At 46.1% G+C, this 27,584-nt stretch overlaps 1 protein-coding gene across 2 annotated transcripts in view; it reads right to left on the bottom strand.

The window, feature by feature from the left end:
- The window catches only part of LOC116954528 (long-chain-fatty-acid--CoA ligase 4-like), a 99,668-nt gene that overhangs the window by 14,745 nt on the left and 57,339 nt on the right, over positions 1–27,584 (bottom strand). For both annotated transcript variants that reach the window (XM_032975103.2, XM_032975102.2), the window contains 7 exons: positions 26,119–26,190; positions 23,340–23,479; positions 22,257–22,429; positions 20,176–20,250; positions 11,647–11,838; positions 9,820–9,934; positions 9,381–9,538 (listed from right to left, as the gene is read on the bottom strand). In XM_032975103.2, the coding sequence (XP_032830994.1) occupies positions 9,381–9,538; positions 9,820–9,934; positions 11,647–11,838; positions 20,176–20,250; positions 22,257–22,429; positions 23,340–23,479; positions 26,119–26,190 (925 nt within the window). The remainder of the gene's footprint in view (positions 1–9,380; positions 9,539–9,819; positions 9,935–11,646; positions 11,839–20,175; positions 20,251–22,256; positions 22,430–23,339; positions 23,480–26,118; positions 26,191–27,584) is intronic.

Below are 27,584 nucleotides of genomic sequence, written 5' to 3'. Positions count from 1 at the left end.
GGTAAATGAGTGTCGTCATAGAAAGCTCGTGTTATATGCAACTGAATCGCACGTGTGAGAATGTATATTTTTGGATGCATTGACACTAGAACTTAAATTATCGACGAATATTACATTAGGGCTAATAAACGAGACTCAAAAACTTGGATATACTAAAAATCGTTAAAGACAAAACATCGTAAAAGAAATCTCAGTCCCGAGTCGTTAAGAGTTTGTAGGATTGCCGTGTGGCAAATGGCAACAGGCCTACTGATTAAATGCCAATTGTACAATGAAGCTAACGGGAAGTATGTTGAACTTCTTTTGCACCGTACATAGCCAACCATGCTAATCGCAGGTGCGGGAGAAGGAAATCGGAGGCAAGCATGAGAATAGATGACAGAAGAGGTGAGAAAAACATTGATTTGATTCTCATAGTGAATTGCGATGCCAAATTGCAATCATATATCGAACAGTTGGAGGGGGTGAATTGTTATGGGCCAAGTGCTACAGCAGTTTCATCCTCTCCTAATTGAGTGTAAGGAGTTTGCTACAAAAGAAGGGCCAGTGACCAAAACGTCACCTAATATATGTTTTATTCTAAGGCTACGCAGTGCTCACTGTTTGTGCAGCGTAGAGGGTGGGGTTATTAACCAACTTGGGACTCTATTCCCAAACTGCTAACCCGAATACACACACCATCAGTATTCTATGCATAGTTGAAATATATTTTTTAGAGTGACATGACAAAGAAAAACAACCGGGTATTTCAGTGACGGAAGGGTTAACATAATAAGACAATACATGTTTTTTTTTGTAACCAAAAAAGTAACATGTGCACATCCTGTGCTTAAAAAAAACACAACAGCAGCAGTGGCAGCAGTATCCCTACAAGACATTCCCAGGGAATGCTACACACACACGCGAAGACAAAGATCCCCCGTATAGCCTTAAATGTTGGGGTAAGTGCTGTTTGCGAGCACCTATGAAGGGCAGTATGGTACACAGAGGGTGGGTGGCCAGCACCACGCTCGACCGCCTTTTTTTCTCCCCAGTGGCGATGGTTTTTACACCAGCCACTACGTATTCATTTGAGGCTGAGTCGACCTAGGGGAGGTCCAGGACCAGTTCAGATAATCGTCACTGGTGTTGATCATGAGTGGGAATTGAACTCGGGCCGCTGGGTTCGTAGCATGCTACCTCTCCCCACACACGCTAAAAACACACGTGAAACACACACACACACGAAACCCAAAAACCCAAGGCTCTTACCATAAAATCAGATTCTTCCTGTTTGCATTTTTAGGCTCAAACCTCCGATCCAAATGTAAAACGTGGGTGGGCTATGAGGAATGTAGCCACGGTTACCAGCTCTCGCAGTGTGACGGGAGAACGTGACGGGGACGTTTTATGAGTTAGTCCGTGCCGCCACGCACTGCTGGCGGCGAATCGGAATGCCCTTGTCGAACTGACCCCACAGAACAAGAAGGTGCGATGGAAAAAGTTGTTTTTTGTCTGCCAACTGGAAATAATTGGGGGGAATCTGAAAAATCACGAAAAATCTTTAAAAACTACATAGAGATAAAAAAAAAATCCACAGATAAGTGGTGATAAACCCAAGACTTTGCTCTGAAAATGATTGGCGAAGTTAAGCAAGACTTTCCTGTCTAAAACTGCACTGTAATTATGATGGTATTGTAGTGCCCCTTCAATAACCAAACATTTTAACTTCAAGTGCTTTACCAAGTGAAGATGATCAGGGAGTTTATAACACATCCTTCACATGCTCATTACACAGCACATGGACTGCAGATGCATGATCTCTCTCTAAATCAGCCCAGGCCTGCCCGTACACCACTTGACTTATGTGTGACCACACCCACGATGAATCCCTCTCCTCACCCACCGCCCACTGTGAAAACAGACTCCGGTCCCTGCAGCGTCGAGGTCCTCAGTAGCCTCGTCTTTCCTGACCCTTTGCTCCCATTTCTCAGTTGCTCTTCCTATTTCCGATTCGTTCTCATTTCTCTTTCCTTTCCCATTCATGTTCTGTACTCTTCCCTTCCCATGGTGTGCTTTGGGTACAAAGTTACCAGTGCATTATTACCAACTTTAGAATAAGAGACATACTTTGACAGACAATTATGTTTGTGCTGTGGGTAACCATGAGTTGCCTACACCACCACGATTGTTCAGGATGCTTTGGAGTCCAGTGGAAATTTCTAGATTTAATTCTAGATTTAAAGCTTTCGTGACTGCAAGGATCCATACTCTTTGGTTCTATTCGGTAAAGTCACGTAGGTAAAATATAAAACAACAAAAATCACGACGTTTCGGCCACAACACAAGCGGCCTTCATCAGGTGAAGGGACCAGGCTGTCTCGAGGACAGCGCTGGAGTGAAACACAGCCAAGCTCAGACCGCGACTTTTAAGCTGTGTGCGAGGAAACAAGGTGCCTTGACAAAGGAATTAGCATAAAAATTAGCATTTGATTGGCCGACTTAGCATGATGAACGGTGTAGAGGTGGTGTACATGCGGGTGAACATGCCGGTTGGCGCGGGGGGGGAGGGGGAGTTTACCTATTGATGGTGTGAAAATGGAATTTTTAAGAGCTGCGAAAGTTTGGGGTACTACTACTTGAAAAATATACTGTACCATTGAAAATTAGTTTAATGTTTGGTTCGATTTAGAACATCTTTCCAATGGTTGCTAAATTTGAAACCATCTTCTCGGTTGAAATTGTGTCTGTATTTGTAGATCTGAATTGCCTCGTGAACAAATCTCTGATAATGTTCAAAAACGAAAATAAAAAAGCCCAACTAAGGCTGTGTGTTGAGCACTCTGCTAAGAGCGTGACAAATAATACAGGGGATAAACAATAAACAGAAAATTGCGACAATTAACAATGCCAATTATTGACCATAAAGCCTACAGGAGACTAAAGGCTGTTTATCAGGAGGGTCCTACATTGGTACATTTGGCCAATTTCACTAACGAGTATTAGGCAGTGTAGTTTACGAGCCCAGATCAAGTATTTTAGCCGGTTCCAATTTCTTTACGTGATCATTAACAGTGAATTGTGTGATAATTTGAAACGAGTGGGGTTATCAAGTAATTCACTCTCATTAGCCGTGTAAATAGCTCGGTACAACTGAAGTTTTTGCTACCTTACTTAGGTGGTGGTACCAATGTCTGCTGTGGCCCGTGGAGAAGTGGGAAGAAACTGGAGTTACCTGGAGAACACCGTCACACCGAGAATGGGATAGCACTCAAAGTCCCACACGGAGAGATTAAATTCAGACAGACCAAATCAATTAAATATATGAACCTAATGGCGGGACCTCGGGGTCCCATAAGCCCCCGGCTCTTGCATAAACTGTGTTGCGACATCATTTTATGTCTGTTGAAGGCGAACGATACGGCAATCTATTCCTCTCGATGAGTTCTACACGATGCGCTAACCAAAGTTGCAAACTTTTGTTTATGATTACGGCATTCGTCCTCGCTGTGCTTGGACGACATGACAACAGAATGATCCGCGCCAGGTGGGTAGCGGCGTTTATGTGTGCAGTGGGATGGAGTTGCCAAAAATAAATTAATAAATTTATATTTTGACTTCCGTTTATTTGGGACCCCGGGGTCCCGCTATAAGGTTCATTTGTAGACTGAGCCCATCGCTGTACTGCCTTTGCATGGCCACCTCACATGCCCATGGCCACGCACCGACGACAAGAGGCAAGCCCTGGGAGTGACCGATCCAAGCACAAACCGGGCTCAAAGCTCCTAAGCCTCCGACATACGATGAGATCAGGCACATGTGCTCAGAGTAAATAAATCTTATACGAAAAAGTGTAAAAACACACGAATAAAGAGTAAAGCTTACTTAGAAAACTTTGACAAATAAGTGCCATAAGAAGGAAACAAACAAAATGTCCATAATTCTGTGATTAGGCCACTTCAACATTAAAAAACTACTTTCTTACAAATCTGTTATTGTTAACTATAAAGTGAATTGTTTCCCGGAGTGTGAATTAGAGTAATTAGGGGTCCGTCCGTGCGTCATGGCCAACACGCTTGGCGCGTGACACAGCTCCAGCTGAACGTCACGCGTAGAGCCACGCTAATCTCCGCGTGACGTCACTGCAGTCAAACCCATTTCCACCACGAGCAGCAACAGCAGCAGCAGGAGGCAGAAACATTTACTCCTGGCTGCTGGATTCCCAGGCACCGGGTCCTAGGGGCACCGGTCCTGGAAAATTGTGCACACGTTCACAGCACAGGAACCCCTTCGCTATCGTCAGCAGTGACTTGTTAGGGGGCACGTGATGCCTCTCCTCGCCGCATGGGAGGCGGTCGGTGTCGCACGGCAGGAATGGGCGGTGGTGACAGTGGTGAGGAATGGATGGTGGTAGTGGTGGGGAGTGGGTGGTGGCGATGGGGATGGGCAGCGGTGGTTGTGGTGGTGAGGAGTGTTGGTGGTGGTGGGGGGGATGTGGGGTGATTGTGGCAGTGGGGACGGGGAGAGTTGGTGGTGGTGACCGTGGGGATGGCAGTGGAGATAGAGGATGATAGCGATGGTGGCAGTGGGGATAGGGGGTAGTGGCAGCAGTGGGGATAGGGGGTGGTGGTGAAAGTGAGACTGGGGAGTGGTGGCGGTGGGGATAGCGTTGGTGGTGGAGATGGCGAGTGGTGGTTAGCGGTGGGGAAGGGCAGGGTTGGTGGTGATAGTGGTGGGGATGGGGTGGCTGTGGAAACAGGGGGTGGCGGTGGTGGCAGGGGATGGTGGTGGTCATGTGGATGGGGAGTGGCGGTAGTGGCGGGGATGGGAACAAATGGTGGCAGTGGCGGTGGGGATGGGGTGTCGGTGGGGGTAGTGGTGGGGCTGGATGTGGTGGGTGGGGGGCAGGCGCTGGACTTCAGGTGCACAGGAAATGCGGCATTCTCTGCGTCACGTCGAGTATTTAAAGGCCTCCGGGTGCCTCCACCCCCACCGCCCGTGCTTCCTCCCGGAAATAATTGTTGTGACATCGCTCTCCGGGGAAATTTCCCACCCCCCCCTCCACATCAACCCGACCACCTCTCTTCTGCCGAGTGTGTTTTCAAACACAAACACGCAGAGCCTCCGTTTATCTTTATAGGCCATAGGAAAGAGCGTGTGAGCGAACAGTCTTGAATAACGGCATGACACACGGAGCAACGGTGTGGCCATTGCCATGCCCGGCTGCCTTTGTATCCCCAGCGCTTATGTTTGCATACCACACCAGATATTCACTGAAGGCTGTGCCTGATGCGAGCCAAGACCGAGTGCAAGTTCCGATCCCTCTTGTCACTAACGTGTATTACGTGGCTGGGGAACTGAATCCAAGTCAGTGCCTTTCATTAACAGCATAGAGTGTGAGCCACATGCACGCATACACAGACGCATAGCTGAAAACTCAAAAACAACAGCTGCCATTCAACACTATGTGGTGGTGATGTCACCACGGTGCTTGTGCCAGACTAGGTGCGCTTTCAGACCACGTTAAGTGTGGAATGCTCGCTGGCACGAGGTTACGGGACAGACCCAGAGGTGTTATGGGTTGACCAATTGAAATGACTGGCAGATGCACCACCTGTGCTCCCGACTGTGTCAACTTGCTGTGCTTTAGCTGCCCGGCACTCCGCTCATTGTTGTGAGCATTGCTCCTCCACTCTCCGTTGTTGCAGGAGGGCGACCATCTCCAACTGCTCAGTAGCATCCTTCACGAGCCTCCTCCAAAACGGTTTATCTCGACACCGCAGGAACTAGTCATCGGCAAGTCCATACAGCTCCATATCCTCTTGTACTGCATCAGTCCATCTCTTCTCTAGCCCATGCCGTGCCTGTTTAGCCTCCTCTACCCAGCCAAACAAAGCTGTTTGCGCATGCGATGGTTGGGTATGCGGGCTACATGACCCAGCCAAAGCAGCCTTGCCTGCCAGAGGAGCTCATCGTTGGGCCTGTGTCAAAATCGTTCAAGGATTTGTGAGCCCCTCAGACAATCGAGCCTGGTTAAACCCGGGATGGCTCATAGGCAGGCCAGCTTGAATGTTTATGCTTGATTTGAAGCTTTCGTGACTGCAGGAATCCATACTCTTTGGTTCTTTCGGAAAAGTCACGAAGGTAGAAAAAATATAGATCACGACGTTTCGATCGCAACACAAGCAATCATCATCAGGTGGGACAACCACAGCAAGAAAAAACTGCTGAACCTAACCGGTGTATATGTTCCATTTGGGCCTCCTCCACAGAGGTCGATCTCGACACCATTGGCACCACTCATTGGCACGTCCACTCAACTTAAAGCTGCTGTGTACCAAATCGGCCCATCTTGGCTCTAATCCATGCCATGCCCATTTAACCCGCAAATGCTGTTGGGCCATGTTGTTACATGACCCAGCCAACACATCCTTGCCTACCGGAGGAGCTCAATCATGGAACTGTCCAGGTATTTTAACGATTTGCAAAGCTCGTCACAGAACGCAGTTTGGAACCCTGAAAACATGAAAAGCAACCCAAAACCCTAGTGTTGACCAGGCGATGCTTAATTGCTCATTAAAGCAATGAGATGCTGACATCTGCAATTAAACCAACCCCTATTACCGGGGACAGCACAATCCTGGCGTCATTCGCTCCGCTCCCCATTATGTACGTATGTATGTTGAACTTCTTTCGAACCGTATGTAGCCAACCGTGCTAATCTGAGGTGCGCGGGAAGGACAACAAACTAAACACAAAAGTAGTTTCAAAGAAATTAGTTTTCAATCTAGATAATTTATAAGTGCATAGCTCCAGTAGCTTCATAATATCGGAAGAGCATTCCAGACAGCCACAGAAGCGCACCTGAAAGCGCGCAATGTAGTAACCATATTCGTTCGATGGCTAGCCAAAAGCCGCTGCTGCGAGAATGACCGGAGTTTGTGCGAGGGGGGGCGGTTACCTACGCCCCCCCTCAAACCACGGGACCCCCCCAGACTTCAAAAGGCACGTCGCATGGTCGCACGCTCGCCGCTCAACGGAAAGCGCGGCGCGAGAGCCAAATGCAGCCTTCCCTTTCCAAAACACCTTAACACCCCCCAACCTCTCCTCTTGCTGCCGTTTGTTCCCATTGTCCGATTCCTGTTGTGTGGCCTCCAGGGGCACTGGCAACACAAGCGGGGCACAGTATTGGTCAACACAAAGGCGAGCAAGTGGACAACCAAGCGCCAGCCTTGCCCACGCGCTCACCAATAGAAGACGCGACGCATGCGGATAGCTCTCGTCTCGTCGTTACGCACCTGAGAAGCTTTGTTCACGCAGTGACATCACCGCAACAAAGTACGGGAGTGACGCCACGCATGTCAGAAGAGTGCATCTGACCGTAACTTTAGAAGATTATTTTCTCACAAACAAATCTTCAGACCTGTGTCAGATAGCGTAGAATACATCTCCAGGGTGTGTGTGTATATATATATACCCGGGCTAACTGTTATTTGGACCGTGTCTTCCTTGAAGCTGGACTGCCTTTGGCAATTTATCGTAGTTACTGCTACTACCCGCTGGTCATCTGCGCAAGCACACTTTGTTTGTCTGTATGGGGCTGAGAAACACGAGGTCCTTCTTTCTCGGCCAAGCAACAAACCGCAGCTCTCGTGACGTCTGGTTGCTGCCTCCTGGGAAAGAGACCCGCCAGGCCGAGCAGCCCCGACTATTTCTAGAGACATTGTAAACTTTCCACATCGAGCGTTTTAACAAAAGCGGGGGGGGGGGGGGGGACGAGACCGTTGAGAGTGCGCCTATGCTAACGCGGTGCATGCTCGCTTAACGATCACAAATGTCAAAACAGTTTTTATTAAGGGCTGCAGATTGCTTTGGATGAAACTGAAATGCCTTTTTTTTGTTCAGCATGCTTTCGGCAAAGCTGTGTTTTCTGATTCCAGTAGTGTACACTGTGCTGTTCGCATCACTTAGTGGGTTAGATAAATCCTCAATTAGAGCTCGCATAGCGAGAAGTGCAACCCCTTGTGTATGAGAGAATAGAAAATGTCACAGAACTACTCTGAAGTTAATTTGAATAGGCACTTTTATCTACGCTAGGGGAAAGCGTCACAGGTCTCTCGATCATTCAGACATTTTAATTCGGAGCTCGAATATTCCCAACTATGTGAAACCGACGGTTAGACGTTTTGGGTTTTAGCAGTAATTGGTGACTGAAATAACCTTTCACAGCATCGAATATCTTCTGAAAGATTCCGAGCACTCGATCTGTGGTGTTAAACATGTGTATTTAATAACTAATGCCAGATCTTTCCCGATACGTCATATCTGTTGACTTAAACATAAAATGATAAACATTTAACTCCACGAACAAATACATTATTTTAGCAGACAACCAATTGACCTGGAATCTGATCAAGACCTCTGACGATAAGAACACTTGACCTTGGACAGTGCTTGGATGGGTGACCACCGTGATAACACCGACTGACATTCCAGGGCCTGCTGTGGGGTTATGTTGTGGACAGCGGAGAGCAAGTTCAGCAAAATCCGTTATTGTAGGGTACTCTGCTTCCACGACTATGCTCCCCACAAACCGTCACCAACCACCACGAGCTGCACGGCTTGGGGAGGCCATTGACCAGGAGTGTGCGCTGGTTCAAGGGCCGTCCATGTAAATGGCGCGCCACGGTGGCTAGGAGATGTTGACTACCTCGCCTGGTATGCAACAAGTCGTTGGGTTCGATCCCGACCCTGACGCCTGCTGTATATTTGGAGTTTGCGTGTCTCTCTCCCTGTCGTCGTGTGGATTTTTCTCCAGGTCGTCTGGTTTTTCCCTCCATATTTGCATTTAGAGTATTTGGCTGATGTAAATTTCCAGATGATCAGCCACTTCGTTGAGCTATAATTTGTAGCCAGGTCACTTCTGAAAAAGAGATATGGAGCTAAGTGGGCCTTAAGCTGGTAAAATAAAAAAAATAGTTAATAGTTTAGTTTTAATTGAAATACACATGACACATTAGGTATCAGGCTTAATTTTTGTACGTAATTTGAGGAGCCATACGACCGACGTGACTGGCAAACGACTCGTAAGATCGTTTTCGCAGGGAAATGCCAGCAGCGAGGCGATGGTAACCGAACATTTGTGCGACCTGGCCCTAACGATCCACTCCAAGGGCAAGAGGGCGGAAGCCATCGATCCTCGTTCGGCTAGATCGACGGTGACACTGTTCAGAAATGCTACCAATCAGCAAAACTCTTCATATCAAAAGGAAATTCAGATTAAAAAAATCGACCTCTTCAATTCCACGGGCCGTAAAATTCCTCCTAACGAGCATCCTGAGTTTGAGATTAATAACTGCACTGGGGGGAGGGGGGGAAGAAGGAGTGCGAGGGCCGCGTACCGTTGGTGGCAGCGGCGCTGATCTCCTTGAGCATTTCATGCTCCATGGCTGGGTGGTTGCAGATCTCCTCCCAGGAGCCGGTGATGCCGAGCTGGCCGGCCAGCTCCGTCAGCATCTTCAAGTTGGGAACAACGAAGCAGATGACGTAGGTCTGATCGCTGAGCGAGTGCCCGGGGGGGTGGAGGAGAGAAGAGCAACACAGGGAGAGAACACAAACTTCACAGAGCAGAACAGGGAGAACACACAAACTTCACACAGCAGAACAGGGACAGAACACAAAAACCTCGCACAGCAGAACAGGAAGAGAACACACAAACTTCACACAGAAAGATGTCCGAGGTGGGAATAAAACTCAGGACCTTCTTCCTGTAAGGCATAAAGTGTTACCGCTACCAACACCCTGCCGCCCCAAATTGTGTCACTGCAGCCTGGCCCTCACCTGCTGGCATAGGCACAGATGTTGTCAATGATGGGGCAGTTCTTAAGAGCGGACTCCACCTTGCCCAGAGACACGTACTCCCCGGCCTGCAGCTTCACCAGGTCCTTCTTACGGTCTACGCGAGTGTACACAGCAGACACCCCCACCACCACCACAAGTCGTTAACTCTTATTGAAGAGTCACAGGGGCAAGCGATGATTCCGAACTTGACGTTTCAGCTGACTGGCAACCATGGAAAAATATTGGGGTTAACGGAGAGGGTAAAAAGCACATACTGAGGTGAGGTCAACTCTGTTCACACAGGGAGAACCTTCGCACACACAAACAAAGACAAAGCTTCTCCTTATAGCCTCAAGAGGCTGTTAGGACAAGTGCTGTTAGCGAGCACCTATGAAGGCCGGCACGGGGTGGGTGGCCAGCACTACGCCCGGCCGCCTTTGTCTCCCCGGCGGTGATGTTTACACACTGAACCATCCATAAGAGATTTTTTGGATTATATCGCGTAAATATATAAAAGCGTTGTTACAACCCGCCACCACCCAACACAGCCAACTAGTAAGGGTTGTCATGTAAACAGAACATGCCAATTCGTCACTAGTACAGCACACCAGTGTGTTGGAGAGCCAAGCCACAACATTTACAATCTGAGTACGACCTTTCGCTCGTAATTACAACTAGCTTCATCAGGCGACAGACAGATTTGTGGAGAAGTCTTCACTGTTTCGTTCATTATATAGAGGCATAGGTGTGGTGACCACGCTTCTGCGCTCTTGCGCTAAATGGGGTGAGGATTACATTATGCATGTGCATTATGCGAGCCCTTTGATCAGGATTAACTGCACGTGTGGTAAATGTTATGTTGGGCAAACAGGACGAATGATCAGCACGAGACTAAAAGAACATAAGATAAATATTAAATTCTCACAAATACAACTGTCAGCAGTAGCAGAACACGCATGCCAACAAGGACTCTCAATTGATTTTGATAATAAAGCACTGTGCAAACTAGCTACTACTGGCTAAGACTAATTAGAGAATCTATCGAAATTGAAAGTAAAAATTATTTTAACCGTTCGGATAGCTACCGCCTTAGTGCTGCGTGGCAGCGAATCATCAAATAATATATTATTTAAATGCATGCCAATTCAGGGCAGCATACTTCAATAGGGATTATCGTTGGTATGGATATTTTAAGACACACAATAGACAGGAAGGACAAGATCAAAGGGCTCGCATAATGCACATGCATAATGTACGTTGACTCAGTAACCCCCCCCACTTGGCGCAAGAGCGCAAAAACGTGGTCACCACATCTACGCTTCTATATAAGGAACGAAACAGTTAAGACTTTTCCAAAAATATGTCTGTCGCCTGATGAAGCTAGTTGTAATTACTGGCGAAACGTTGTACCCAGATTGTAAATGTTGTGGCTTGGCTCTCTAACACATCGGTGTGCTGTACTAGTGACGAATTGGCACGTTCTGTTTACGTGACAACCCTTACAAGTTGGCTGTGTCGGGTGGTGGCGGGTTTTAACGACACATATTTTCATGATCTAACCCAAAAAAAAACCTCTATTATGGATGATATTGGTCGCGAAAGCCTACGCATTACACTGAACCAGGTACTCCTTTGAGGCCGAGTCGACCCAGGGAAGGCCCAGGACCGGTTCAGATCATTTTCACTCGTGTTTGCCGTGAGCGGGAATCGAACTCAAGTCGCCGGGTTCAGAGTGCAACGCGCTAACCTACGCGCGCTCACTCGCACACGCTCACTCACACACGTGCACACACGCATAGTCGCACGTGGTGCGTAGCTGCACGTCACCTATGAGTCGGAGGCAGCCGCTGGGCAGGATCTCGCCGATGTCGCCCGTGCAGAACCAGCGCTGTGCCCTCGCGTCCGTGTAGAAGCTATCGCGCGTCAGCTCCTCATTGTTCAGGTAACCCATCGTCACGTTGGGACCCCCGATAAGAACCTCCCCCCGCGGGTTCGGGGAGTCGTTCACTGTGTAGCCGCCTGGTAAGGGAGGGGCGGTACGGCATTCACACAGCGTAATGTTCAATCTCCACATACAATGCAACGTTCAATCTCCACATACAATGCAACGTTCAATCTTCAACTACAATACAATGTTCAATCTCCAACTACAATGCAACGTTCAATCTTCAACTACAATGCAACGTTCAATCTCCAACTACAATGCAATGTTAAATCTCCAACTACAATACAATGTTCAATCTCCAACTACAATGCAATGTTCAATCTCCAACTACAATACAATGTTCAATCTCCAACTACAATGCAACGTTCAATCTTCAACTACAATGCAACGTTCAATCTCCAACTACAATGCAATGTTAAATCTCCAACTACAATACAATGTTCAATCTCCAACTACAATGCAATGTTCAATCTCCAACTACAATGTAATGTTCAACTTCCAACTACAATGCAATGTTCAATCTCCAACTACAATGCAATGTTCAAACTCCAACTACAATACAATGTTCAATCTCCACATACAATGCAACGTTCAATCTCCACATACAATGCAACGTTCAATCTTCAACTACAATACAATGTTCAATCTCCAACTACAATGCAACGTTCAATCTTCAACTACAATGCAACGTTCAATCTCCAACTACAATGCAATGTTAAATCTCCAACTACAATACAATGTTCAATCTCCAACTACAATGCAACGTTCAATCTCCAACTACAATGCAATGTTCAAACTCCAACTACAATACAATGTTCAATCTCCAACTACAATGCAACGTTCAATCTCCAACTACAATGCAATGTTAAATCTCCAACTACAATGCAATGTTAAATCTCCAACTACAATGTAATGTTAAATCTCCAACTACAATGCAATGTTAAATCTCCAACTACAATGTAATGTTAAATCTCCAACTACAATGCAATGTTAAATCTCCAACTACAATGCAACGTTCAACTTCCAACTACAATACAATGTTCAATCTCCAACTACAATGCAATGTTCAATCTCCAACTACAATGTAATGTTCAACTTCCAACTACAATGCAATGTTCAATCTCCAACTACAATGCAACGTTCAACTTCCAACTACAATACAATGTTAAATCTCCAACTACAATGCAATGTTAAATCTTCAACTACAATACAATGTTAAATCTCCAACTACAATGCAACGTTCAATCTCCAACTACAATGCAACGTTCAATCTCCAACTACAATGCAACGTTCAATCTCCAACTACAATGCAACGTTCAATCTCCAACTACAATGTAATGTTAAATCTCCAACAACAATGTAATGTTAAATCTCCAACTACAATGCAACGTTCAATCTCCAACTACAATGCAATGTTCAATCTCCAACTACAATGCAATGTTAAATCTCCAACTACAATGCAATGTTAAATCTCCAACTACAATGCAACGTTCAATCTCCAACTACAATGCAATGTTAAATCTCCAACTACAATACAACGTTCAATCTCCAACTACAATGCAATGTTCAATCTCCAACTACAATGCAACGTTCAACTTCCAACTACAATGCAACGTTCAATCTCCAACTACAATGCAACGTTCAATCTCCAACTACAATGCAACATTCAATCTCCAACTACAATGCAATGTTAAATCTCCAACTACAATGCAATGTTAAATCTCCAACTACAATGTAATGTTAAATCTCCAACTAAAATGCAATGTTCAATCTTCAACTACAATGCAATGTTAAATCTCCAACTACAATGCAATGTTCAATCTCCAACTACAATGCAATGTTAAATCTCCAACTACAATGCAACGTTCAACTTCCAACTACAATGCAACGTTCAATCTCCAACTACAATGCAACGTTCAATCTCCAACTACAATACAATGTTCAATCTCCAACTACAATGCAACGTTCAATCTCCAACTACAATACAATGTTCAATCTCCAACTACAATACAATGTTCAATCTCCAACTACAATGCAACGTTCAACTTCCAACTACAATACAATGTTCAATCTCCAACTACAATGCAATGTTAAATCTCCAACTACAATGCAACGTTCAACTTCCAACTACAATGCAACGTTCAATCTCCAACTACAATGCAACGTTCAATCTCCAACTACAATACAATGTTCAATCTCCAACTACAATGCAACGTTCAATCTCCAACTACAATACAATGTTCAATCTCCAACTACAATACAATGTTCAATCTCCAACTACAATACAACGTTCAATCTCCAACTACAATGCAACGTTCAATCTCCAACTACAATGCAATGTTCAATCTCCAACTACAATGCAACGTTCAACTTCCAACTACAATGCAATGTTAAATTTCAAACTACAATGTAATGTTAAATCTCCAACTACAATGCAATGTTAAATCTCCAACAACAATGCAATGTTCAATCTCCAACAACAATGCAATGTTCAATCTTCAACTACAATGCAATGTTAAATCTCCAACTACAATACAATGTTCAATCTCCAACTACAATACAATGTTAAATCTCCAACTACAATACAATGTTAAATCTCCAACTACAATGCAACGTTCAACTTCCAACTACAATGCAACGTTCAATCTCCAACTACAATGCAACGTTCAATCTCCAACTACAATGCAACGTTCAATCTCCAACTACAATGCAATGTTAAATCTCCAACTACAATGCAATGTTAAATCTCCAACTACAATGTAATGTTAAATCTCCAACTAAAATGCAATGTTCAATCTTCAACTACAATGCAATGTTAAATCTCCAACTAGAATGCAATGTTCAATCTCCAACTACAATGCAATGTTAAATCTCCAACTACAATACAATGTTCAATCTCCAACTACAATACAATGTTAAATCTCCAACTACAATGCAACGTTCAACTTCCAACTACAATGCAACGTTCAACTTCCAACTACAATACAATGTTCAATCTCCAACAACAATGCAATGTTCAATCTCCAACTACAATGCAACGTTCAACTTCCAACTACAATGCAATGTTAAATTTCAAACTACAATGTAATGTTAAATCTCCAACAACAATGCAATGTTCAATCTCCAACAACAATGCAATGTTCAATCTCCAACTACAATGCAATGTTCAATCTCCAACTACAATGCAATGTTAAATCTCCAACTACAATGCAACGTTCAACTTCCAACTACAATGCAACGTTCAATCTCCAACTACAATGCAACGTTCAATCTCCAACTACAATACAATGTTCAATCTCCAACTACAATGCAACGTTCAATCTCCAACTACAATACAATGTTCAATCTCCAACTACAATACAATGTTCAATCTCCAACTACAATACAACGTTCAATCTCCAACTACAATGCAACGTTCAATCTCCAACTACAATGCAATGTTCAATCTCCAACTACAATGCAACGTTCAACTTCCAACTACAATGCAATGTTAAATTTCAAACTACAATGTAATGTTAAATCTCCAACTACAATGCAATGTTAAATCTCCAACAACAATGCAATGTTCAATCTCCAACAACAATGCAATGTTCAATCTTCAACTACAATGCAATGTTAAATCTCCAACTACAATACAATGTTCAATCTCCAACTACAATACAATGTTAAATCTCCAACTACAATACAATGTTAAATCTCCAACTACAATGCAACGTTCAACTTCCAACTACAATGCAACGTTCAATCTCCAACTACAATGCAACGTTCAATCTCCAACTACAATGCAACGTTCAATCTCCAACTACAATGCAATGTTAAATCTCCAACTACAATGCAATGTTAAATCTCCAACTACAATGTAATGTTAAATCTCCAACTAAAATGCAATGTTCAATCTTCAACTACAATGCAATGTTAAATCTCTAACTACAATGCAATGTTCAATCTCCAACTACAATGCAATGTTAAATCTCCAACTACAATACAATGTTCAATCTCCAACTACAATACAATGTTAAATCTCCAACTACAATGCAACGTTCAACTTCCAACTACAATGCAACGTTCAACTTCCAACTACAATACAATGTTCAATCTCCAACTACAATGCAATGTTCAATCTCCAACTACAATGCAACGTTCAACTTCCAACTACAATGCAATGTTAAATTACAAACTACAATGTAATGTTAAATCTCCAACTACAATGCAATGTTAAATCTCCAACAACAATGCAATGTTCAATCTCCAACAACAATGCAATGTTCAATCTCCAACTACAATGTAATGTTAAATGTCCAACTACAATGCAATGTACAATCTCCAACTACAATGTAATGTTACATCTCCAACTACAATGTAATGTTAAATCTCCAACTACAATGCAATGTACCATCTCCAACTACAATGTAATGTTAAATCTCCAACTCCAATGTAATGCTCAATCTTCAACAACAATGCAATGTGCAATCTCAAACTACAATGTAATGTTCAATCTCAAACTACAATGTAACGTTCAATCTCCAACTGCAACTCAGTCGGTGTCTTTGCCGTCCCTCTCCTCCAGGGGGGCCTTTCCCTCAGCTCTTCCGATGTGTTCCTGGGTTGTACTGCGCTTCGTTCGGCGCAATGTCCGACGTTTCGCTCCAAGCCCGAGACATGTACGCCTCGCTTTGGCTTTGTTCACTTTCTGGTATGAACCCGCTTCATTTTGCGTAAACCTGTAAAATAAAAACTGGGGGAAGGTTCTTTCATGCTTAACCAAATGCTGATAGGAAACACTGGTAAAAAAAGGCCTTTTGGATTATGGGTCCAACATGTTACCGTCTAAATGCCCAATTTCATTTAATTAGTTTCCAAGAGAAGCTCTCATCAAGTGCAGTTTAACGTCGGGACACCATGCCGAACACCACATGATTGGTGGATCACACAGAGATGGAGCCATCAATTGCATGAGACAGCTAATTGCAGAACAGTGAAATGGAATGTATAGAAGGCAGCAAAGCAAGTAGGCTTCTGACATGCTGGACAGCTGAGTTCAGGGTCTATCTCCCCATACATGTGGGCACCTTATGGGAATAATGGGCCCTGCCCTCCATGAGAATGTAGAATATCCACCACTGGCTCATGACTGACAATCGAATGGGAGAGAGATAAACAAAACACTCTTTGGTTCTTTCGGTAAAGTCACATAGGTAGGAAAATAAAATAAAAAATAATATATTACGACATTTCAATCACAACACAAGCGGTCGACCTCAGGCGGAAATATTAATTCAGCAGTTGAACTATTGAACCAGCGAGAGAGCAGCTACAACAACAATATGTTATATACGTGGCGATGGGCAAGCAAGTGGGGTCTGAGCTGGAAAGGAATTCCATCCCCGGACGCAAGCACGTCAGTTGTGTTAGTGGGGGAGATTAGGGAGAGAGAGATTACGGAGAGAGATTAGCATGAAATGAGCTTCTGTTGCCGCACAAGAGCACCGTTCCCGCATATGCGCACAACATAAGTGTTAATGGGAGATTATCACTATGTTGATGGGTGAGATTAGGGGGATTAGCAAGTTAATGTCATGTCTATGTGTAACACAAGCTGCAGCACTGCCAACTGCGCTGTGAGAGGCAAGCGCGTCCACGCAAGGGAACCACCGCAACGGTGGTCGCGCCAGTGTGACACACAGACCATCACACAGCCAGAACCATCGATACATCAAGGCTAAGGGAACAGAGGTGGCCATGTTAGTGAGACCCCAGCCCGTTAATGCAGAGGCACCCAACAGGGCAATGCAACTCAGAGAGTCGGAGATAAACAGCCAAACGGCAGGGAAGAATGGAAGCACCACAGCAAGTTACGACTTTGCATTGATCAATAACGGCCTTCCAATGATTGCTCAGCTTATACCCATCTTCTCGGTTGAAATTGTCTCTGTGTTTATGTATCTGGATTGCTTCATGGACAAATCTTTGATGGTAGCGCGAAGGTTTGCAGAGTACCTTGGTCTCGGAAAAAACAATATTGTGCGAGCCCATTGAGTTATAACAGTGATCAGCCAAGGCAGAGGTATTGGTTCTGCCGTGTTTCAAATCTGCCTTGTGTTCGCGAGACATCTCGTTCTCGTTCAACAAAACAGTAAACGTCAAAGCACTGGGGACACCAGCATCTCTGCTGGCAGGCCTGCAGCAATAACGGAATATCCATGCATGGAAAGCGGGGAACAGTAAAACGTTAAGTTAAGTTTCTGAGAGCCCGGCACAGGAAGGAGTTCATTCGTACCAAGTCGGAATGTGCCGGTAACCAACATATAAAGAGGCCATACGTCTATGGCATGCATAGAGAGTATTTAGTGATGTCGTTGCATTGCCAGTGGTGCACAAGCACAAAAAATACAAAAACTTAACAGAATAACCCTCTGTGGTCTGGAAAGTAAATAATGGGCATCCTTCTTCAAAGCACACAGAGAGACCAGAGAAGGAGTGGAGTGGACACAGAAGTGCGATGAGGCATTCAAATGGGGTGGGTGGAATACGGTGGGGAGGGAGGAAGGGGGGTTGGGGCCGAGAATGCGAAAGACAAATAAAACATAAATATATCTTTAAATGTTTGTTTTTGAGTTGCGCTTTGCTATGAAAGTGAGCAGAGGATGTTTAGCGCTTTATTTTTCCTTTGAGGATATAAACAGAGGCCATGTGTTGGGCTGAGGGTGGCGGGGGTAGGGGGGAGGCCTCCATGGGGGGATGTTTAGAGTTGGGAGGAACATACGGCCTTGAACTTCACTCAAACAAGTGGGCAAAGAGCCCATGCGACGCGAGCACACACACACAGCTCCCCCAGTTCAGCCCCATAGACCGCTGGGACAAGCATTAGCGAGCACCTCTTAAAGCCGGCATGGTACAAGAGAAGGTGTTGCAGCCAGCATCACGACCTTTGTATTCCCATTGTATTCCCATTGTCGATATTTCCAAAGTACATCTGGCACTCATATTTAAGTCCACGTTAACCTAGGAGAGGCCCAGACACAGGTTCAGATCCAATTCTCCAAGTCCGTGGCTCAAATCCAGATAACGAGGATGAAGTGGTGTGCAAATCGCTGCACCCCTCACATATACCCAAAGATAAAGATCCCCCATGTAGCTTACATAGACAGTTGGAGCAAGTGCTGTTAGCGAGCACCAATGACACACGAGGGGAGTGGTGTGGTTAGCACCACGCCTGGCCGCCTGTGTCTCCAGTACTGCTATTTATACAATGTACCAGGTACTCGATTAAGGCTGAGTCGACCTAGGGGAGGCCCAGAACCGGCTCAAAATTTACGGTGCGCTAACCACTACACACTCACGCTCCACCCACACACATACATTCCCATCCAGCCACCCACAAACACACAATAAACAAGAAAAAACATATATATCGTATTCAGATGTAATATTCATTAAGTTTTTGCGTAGGATCCTAGACTTAACAACTAAGACCGCAAATTTTGATTTAGTACAAATTTGCTAGACTTTCCTGAAAGATATCTGGGATGAAAGGCCTTTGGTAGTCCTCGCTTAAACAGCCGTTCACACAATGCGTTTTCGCAAAAACGTGCTTCTTCTATGAGAAAAGACTTTTCGCCCAACACGGAACGCGCCCATTTTTACAACGCGGTTTCTGAGTGGTCAACGACAAACTACCTTCTTGAGCTGTGCGGCTGAGCGGCATAGGAATTCTGGGTATACGCGTGGAATGATACAGTACACGGTGGTGTACCTCATCTCAATTATTTGTTCCGCCATCTTACCGCATGTGCATACATCGTACCTTGCCAAATTTTATCGTTCCATTATTTATGATGGGGAAACTGAATTTTCGCTTAACGCGGCACTTTTCACGAAAGCATCTGCCGCGTTAAACGAGGGATTACGGTAAAACAAACGCCAGCTCGTGGCATCTCTTTAATGGGCCTACAAGTTACCATTGAGACTCAGGATTTGTCCTTCTTCACCAATGCTGATGGAAGATGTTGGTGGAAAAAAGCCACTCATCGACACAAAATGTATTTTAACTCGGCAATAAAACAGGCATGGTTAGTTTATTTATTTATATTAAGTCAACAATTATTTAGCAAAAGGATGTACCATAATACCTGGAGAAAATCCAGACACGAGTGGTGAGAAAACTCCGTTGCTTCCAGTCTGTCTGAAACCTACTTGCTGTACTCTTGCTCACAGCCCTCACAGGCATGGGTGCTTCACACATGAAGGCAACTCCATCTGCGCATGAACAACCAACCCTGTTTGTAAGTCGCTGGACTACAGGCGTGTGCCACCATGCCTGGCCAGGTGCACAGGCGTCTGGTATTTGGAACCGGGCCATATCGTGTGCGTGTGTGTTATGCGCGCACGCGCGCAGGAACACAACAACTCACCCTCCTCCCAGTTGCGTAGCTGGATCTCACAGCAGGATAGCGGAGCTCCAACGTGGCCCGTGCTGTAGTCTTGTACTGGCAGGCAAAGAAGCTGCAAGTTAGACAAAGATACCCCCCCGTATAGACTGTGAGGACAAGTCCTGTTAGTGAGCACCTATGAAGGCGGGCACAGGGGTGAGTGCCCAGCACCACGCCCAGCCACCATTGTCCCCCGAGTGGCGATGTTTACACACCACACCAGGTATTAATTTGAGGCCGGGTTGAACTAGGGGATGCCCAGGACTGGTTCAGATAATCGTCACTAGTGTTATCCGTGAGCAGGAATCCAACTTGGGTCGCCATCACTGGTATTTGGCTGAGTGGCAATCGGACTCGCGTTGTTGGGTTTGTAGCGCCAGCATCAACCGCTACAATACCGTGCACGCACACACACACACACACCGACAATGGTCTCCCAAATAGCCATACAGGCAAGTGCATCTAGCAAGCACCCCTTAATTCCAGTCCTGTGGCAATGCAGCGTGGCTCCTGGCTCCGAATCAGAATCTTCATTTAGACCCGGAAGAATCTGATGAGCTATGAAGCTCGTTTTCACAAATGTCCAGTAGAATGATGTTTACAATTGTAAATGTGTGGGTTTTACTCTCCAATATACCGGCGTGCTGAACGAGTGGCATGTCTTGTTTACGTGCAAAACCTTACTAATTGGCTGTGTCGGGTGGTAGCGGGTTTAACGACACATTTATATTAACGCGATCTGACCCCAAAAAAAACCTGTATTATGGATGATGTGTACATCTCACACCATTTGTTAAGCCTCATTAATATTGCTGTTATCATGAGTAAGACTCACTAACCCAGTTGCTGCTGCTGTTTTGCTTCTCACTGATTCCTTGCAAAAGGTTTCTGTTTGGTGTTTGAACATCTCAACACCTGTTCTATTGCCAGAAAGGGTAAAACCTTTTCTTATTTTTTCAGACTCAATGTTATTGTTGCTGCTGTGGGCAGGACCCATGAACACTGAAACATCTGCTGCTGTTGTTTTACCTCTTAATGTTGCTGATACCATTGAGTAAGTCTTAATCCTTGTGCTGCTGAGTTCATGGGTCAATAATAATTTTTAATTCGTATCAGGCCCCACAGTGTAAAGTCCAACTCTTATTATCCACTCAGATATCTCTGGTCTCTTATATGTTTGTGCTATGAAGAAGGAACATTCGCCGAATCGTTGCCTATGATATACTTTTCCTTTAAGGCCACAGTATAATTCATGAATACGTACTATTTTGTTATTTGTGCTTGTGCACCACTGCCAACTCTTGATCACCAAATTATGTGTTTACTGCTGTCTTAGGTCATACTCAATAACCCTGGTGCTGCTGTGTTACCTGTGGGTCAGCCTCACCACTAGCACTGCTGTTGCTGTGTTACCTGTGGGTCAGCCTCACCACTAGCACTGCTGCTGCTGTGTTACCTGTGGGTCTACCTCACCACTAGCACTGCTGCTGCTGTGTTACCTGTGGGTCAGCCTCACCACTAGCAATGCTGCTGCTGTGTTACCTGTGGGTCAGCCTCACCACTAGCACTGCTGCTGCAGTGTTACCTGTGGGTCAGCCTCACCACTAGCAATGCTGCTGCTGTGTTACCTGTGGGTCAGCCTCACCACTAGCACTGCTGCTGCTGTGTTACCTGTGGGTCAGCCTCACTACTAGCACTGCTGCTGCTGTGTTACCTGTGGGTCAGTCTCAACACTAGCACTGCTGCTGCTGTGTTACCTGTGGGTCAGCCTCACCACTAGCACTGCTGCTGCTGTGTTACCTGTGGGTCAGGCTCACCACTAGCACTGCTGCTGCTGTGTTACCTGTGGGTCAGCCTCACCACTAGCACTGCTGCTGCTGTGTTACCTGTGGGTCAGCCTCACCACTAGCACTGCTGCTGCTGTGTTACCTGTGGGTCAGCCTCACCACCAGCACTACCGCTGTGTTACCCATGGGTAAATCTCATCATTAGTACTGCTGCTGTGTGACCCATGCGTCAGTCTCATGACTAGAGTTGCTGCTGGTGTTGTGGGATAGACTCACGCTCGGCGATAGTGCCGGCAGCGCAGGTCTCCGTGAGTCCGTAGCCCTGCCCCACAGGGCAGCAGAAGCACACGTTCATGAAGCGCTGCGTGCGCGGGGACAGCGGCGCCGCGCCCGACAACAGCAGTCTCACGTTGCCGCCCAGCAGTGCACAAAGCTTGTTGAACACGAGACTGTGCACCGCAGGGAAAATCCACGCGGTCGCGCGTTCGTCAAAGTTCTCTCTCCTGTCTGCCCGCGATGTTAAAAAAAATCTTGCCCCTTACGTAAAATTTGAACTGTATTTTTTTAAAAGGTGAATTATTTTGCTCATGATTAGCCATGTCAATCGCCAAGCCAGTATAGATAAGAGGCCAGTTTTGTCTCAGGTGCTTATGCAAAACCAGCCCCTCGTGTGTAATGAGCTGGATGGTCCCAGCCAGATCGCCAGTGACTCATTAATTGGCCAATTGTTGGTGCCAGCTCATCGTGCGACTGGTTTCCTCATCGGCCGTGCTTTCTCGTGCCGCCGAGTCGTTCTCTCTCATTCAGCGAGAGCCAATATTTTGTGGAGCATTTTACATTGCAATTATCATCGTTAAAAATGCAACGCAAATCTTTTAGTTATCCCTTTTGCATTTTCCAGTCATCGAGTCATGAAACGAAGACATTTCCATTCGGACCACTCCACAGTTATTAATGCATCACCCTATGTGAGAGAACAGCCCTACTAAAAGATTACATTTCAGAACTACTTCTGAATTGATTTGAGTAAAATTATTTCATCCACACGAGGGACACACCTTTTATATGCCCTTGTAGGAGTCAAATGGAAATTAAATGTATTATAGTTACCTCTCAAAGCTGGAATTTTGAAAAACGAAATGAAAAACGAAATTTACGTGGCTTTTTTGTGTCACGAGTTGCAAATTCACTCGAAAGTTGAAACTTCGCTAATCAACCGAAGTGTCAGCAGTTGTCAGTTTGCTTAACTGAAGTGTTATCGCTTGCCAGATCGCTAAACAATTAAAGTGTCTCCAGTTGCCAATTCGCTAAACAACTGAAGTCACTGGTTGCCAGTTTGCTCAACAATCGAGGCGTCACCGGTTGCAGAGCGGCGTGTCGAAGCCTCGCTCCAGCTGCTCCAGCTTGTAGTTGTAGGCCAGCTTGAAGATGATCCTCTGCAGGAGGCTCATGCACTGCACCTTGCCCATGACGCCTTTGTAGATGCGCTCCATGATCTCCTGTAGAGACCAGGGCGAGGGGCGCACCAATGTGTGTATGTTGAACTTCTTTCGCAGCCTACACAGCCAACCGTTCTAGCCGCAAGTGGCGGCATCAGGAAAGGAGCGGACATAGACGGGCATGGCCCGTGTTGGGAGAATGTGGCCGAGGAGGTGAGAAATACCGAGAGTTTACATTATTATCACGAAGCTTGTTTAGCCAGGAAAGCCTCTCTGAGTTTCAACTCTTTTTCACGAGGGTCCTGCCAATTTTTCGCAGTAGGGGGGTGATGCTGCTACATGTCATCCATCCCAAATGAGTAATTTGAAGGGTGTTTTGTAGTATTTGGATATTTGGCCAATGCCAGTTGCAGTGTATGTTTTGTTCACTATGGGAGGAAACCAGAGAACCCAGAGGAAACCCGTACAGAACAGGGGGGAGAACGTACAAACCCCACACAGAAAGGTGCGTGAGTGGGGAATAGAACCCTTCTTGCCGTAGGGCACCAGTGTAACCACTGCGCCACCCACACATATGTAACGACATAAATTGGCCGTTCTATGGCGACAGTGGGTGTACTATACACAAGGGCTCACTAGAGGGCAGATTCCGGGTGTCACGGAGGTCGGGTCAGGACATGACAGTCTGGGTGAACCCGCGAGAGCACAACACTGGACGAGGGGGCACGGGGGTCCCCAGAAGGGGGTGGGCGGGCCACGTGATGTGGACCCAGACTCTTTGCGAAGGATCGAGAAGGGGGTGTGACCAGAGGCGGAGCCCGGTCACGCCACAGGAAATATAAGCCAAGCCCCGATAGAGAACGTGACTGTTCAACCCAGGAAGAAGTCGTCTTCTCTGATCTTCGCTCTTCAGTACGCGACGACACGACGTGTCGGCAGTTCTAGTTCAACCATATAGGGAATCCGTTCAAGTGGTTAAGTGGTTAGGAATGGTGGCCACCACCTTACTAGTTAACCTGTAATGTACATAGTCGCTCGGAATGTACATAATTAACCTTGGAACGTTGAATAGTGTTGGTTGTGTTAGAGAATAAACGTGTTGCTTCCCAGTCTTGGTGTGTGCCTGATTAGAACCCACTACACACAGATACAGGTAACTCTCGAATAACCGTAGGCATAGCGTCCGGGTTCTGGATTATCCGTGCTCGTTTGCACCTCGTACACGGACACTTGTTCTGGTATTCACTGCTTCTCAATCGGCAAGGGTCAGTGACTCTTTGCTCAAGCGACCGTAGATGTGAGGTCAATCTAAACCGACCGATTACTCTTAGAAACCGTGTACGCAGACGATGCTCTCTACGAGTTGGCCCCATTCTGCGTAGGTAAACAAAGAAATAAATAAATGGCTGCCTGTGATCCAGCAGCGTGCAGGCAGCGAGGGTTGGTGGATCACCGCACAAAACGCTATTTGCGAGACTCCCTTCCCGTGGGTGGGCGTCGAGGAAAGGCTCTACCTGGCTCGCAAGGAGAAAGGTGGTGTAGATAAAATGTGGACCCCACCTGTACGGGGTAGAGTGTTGCCCCGTCGCACGCGTGGATTTTTTTTCTGGGTGCTTCGGTTTCCTCCCACGTGAAAACACTCATTAATTGGCTGAAAACATCTTAATATATAGATAACTCCAGAGCTTGGGCAATTGTCAGCACCGGATCAGCGCCTGACTGCGGCCTTCCCACTCATCTGTGGTTACTCCTCGCATATCCGAGTAGTTACTCAGTTAAAATTTATATTATTATGAAGTACGTCTTGTATAACCACAGTTCGCACATTTTTGGCGAGATGCCTGTTTTTGTTTTATATCATCGCAGTCTATGTATGTGCAGTGACATTGGGGATGTCACTGTGCGGTGCCGGCCCTGGAGGGCCGTCACGTGCGATGTACTTAGGTCGCGGACAGCATCGTGAGGCCGGCTCTAGAAGAGCACGGCGTGAGATGCACCGTTATCGCGTACACCCCGTAGATGGGTGTAGTACCAGCCCTAGCAGGGCTTGGTGAGCGCTGGGATAGCGAGGGCACCACGAATGGCGTGCAGTGCGGGCTCCCACAGGAGGGAGCGGGAGAGTGTCGGCCCAGGGACAGAGTTGCCCCGGGCCATGGCACTCTGGTTGACCCCGAAGGCACATGATCCGGAGTGTCCATAGAAAGGCCCCCAGGTGGGGGGGCTAGGGGTGATCACGTGTCCGGGGACAGCTCTCGAGAGGAATTGAGAGAGAGCTGGAACGCTCTCGAAGGTGAGCGGGGCCGAGAGCGGAGCCAGCCCCGACCCGGGAGGATATAAGGTGGGTCCTTGACAGGGACCAGGGGCGCTTCGTTCTGCAACCTGGAAGCTCCACGTTCTATGTCTGAAGTGGCCCGGGACCCGAGTGGGGGTCCGGTCCATTGTAGCCATAACTCCTGTATGGTAGTGTAGTTAGCTGGGTGGTCACCACCCTAGGCTGTATCTGGCAAAGGGGCAGTTACTCCTTTTGTATATACGTGTTGTGTAATAAATGTGTTGCCTCTGAAGAACAACGTCTGCGACTCAGTTGGACTCACTACATATGTATGTTGAACTTCTTTCGCATCGTACGAAGCCAACCGTGCCAATCGGAGGTGCACACAGATCCACACATAGCAGACTCGCCGTCGCAGAATACTCACGGGAACGGCAGCCATGAGTGTCGGCCTCAGAATGGTCACGTCCCCCTGGCTGCCCTTCTTGATGCGAGTCGACTGAGGGGTGGCGGAGAGGAGACAGCCGTCGGGAGGCGGGGATCAACGAGTGAGGAAGCAACGGCACAGTGTCCCACGGCAGGAGGCAGCCGATACCACGGCCTCACCGCGTGCACCACATGGTCTTTCTTTCCGACAACTGATGTAGATGCAGAGCAACAACCACAATTTAACATTCAGGTGGTCAAGCCAGACAACCACATCAGAAGTAGCATGGAGTGTATCTCTGTGATGTCTCCTTCATATTTGTGGATCAGCCATTTCATCGTTATATGTTGTACGGGTTTGTTCTGGATAACCACAGTTACACACTGCTGGAGAGTTTTGCTGTCACCACACTGTGTGGTGACAGCATTCAGCTCACAACTGGCAGAGTATGGGTTTAACATTTCCACGTGATAAGCCACATTGTTGAGCTATAATTTGTGGACAGGTTGCTCCTGAAAAAGAGCTATCAGAATATTTGATTTCAGAATCAGAATTTGTATTCATACTGGAGGAAGCTGATGAACGATAAAGATATTTTTCACAGATGTCCAGTAGTTTCACAGATGTCCAATCGACAGTCTTTTATTTGATTACATTCATTTACCACGGAAAGCCTCGAGTCAGCCTCATTAATATCTTTCAGGAGGGTCTTGCCAAGTTCTTTTTTTGCAGTAGGGTGCTGCGTGTTCTGAGAGCGCGGTGTTTACCTCTGTTCCGTTGTTGCTGGATTCTTGGTAAAGATCACTTTGATGTCATTGTTCTTGTGCCCATGTACCATGGGACCACCCTTGCAATCTAGCTGGGTAACTGGTTAAATGGGACTTTCCGTGTAACAAATAAACATTGATCTCTTCTGGGTTCTTTCGGTAAAGTCACGTAGAATGGAGATAAAATAATAAAAATAATAATAACAGAATAAAATTCTCACGACGTTTCGGCCACAACACAAGTAGCCTTCCTCAGAGGCGGTTAAATTCCGATTTAAAGCTTTCGTGACTGCAGCTTTAAATCGAAATTTAACCACCTCTACGGGGAGGGATTCCACATAACCTTGAGATCCTTCAACAAACTCCGGGATAAGAAGGCTCAGCTAATCGAGTCTCTCACCTTTCTAAAGAGATGCCGCGACTCTAAGGTAATACCAACCGCATTACATGCTAATTTATATGTAAACTCCTTTGTCAAGGTGCTCTGTTCCTCCCACACAGCTTAAAAGACGCTGACAAGCTTGGCAGGGTTCACTCAAGCGCTGTCTTCGGGACAGTCCTGTTTCTTCACCTGAGGAAGGCTACTTGTGTTGTGGCCAAAATGTCGTGAGAATTTTATTCTGTTATTATTATTTTTATTATTTTATCTCCATTCTATGTGACTTTACCGAAAGAACCCAGAAGATGAATCCCTGCAGT

This window comes from Petromyzon marinus, chromosome 55 (genome assembly GCF_048934315.1).
Source record: "Petromyzon marinus isolate PM22_M1 ecotype Great Lakes invasive population chromosome 55, UKy_Petmar_22M1.pri1.0, whole genome shotgun sequence".
In the NCBI taxonomy this organism is placed as follows: domain Eukaryota; kingdom Metazoa; phylum Chordata; class Hyperoartia; order Petromyzontiformes; family Petromyzontidae; genus Petromyzon; species Petromyzon marinus.
The sequence above is the reverse complement of the archived record's forward strand: the minus strand, read 5'-3'. Positions and strand labels throughout refer to the sequence as shown.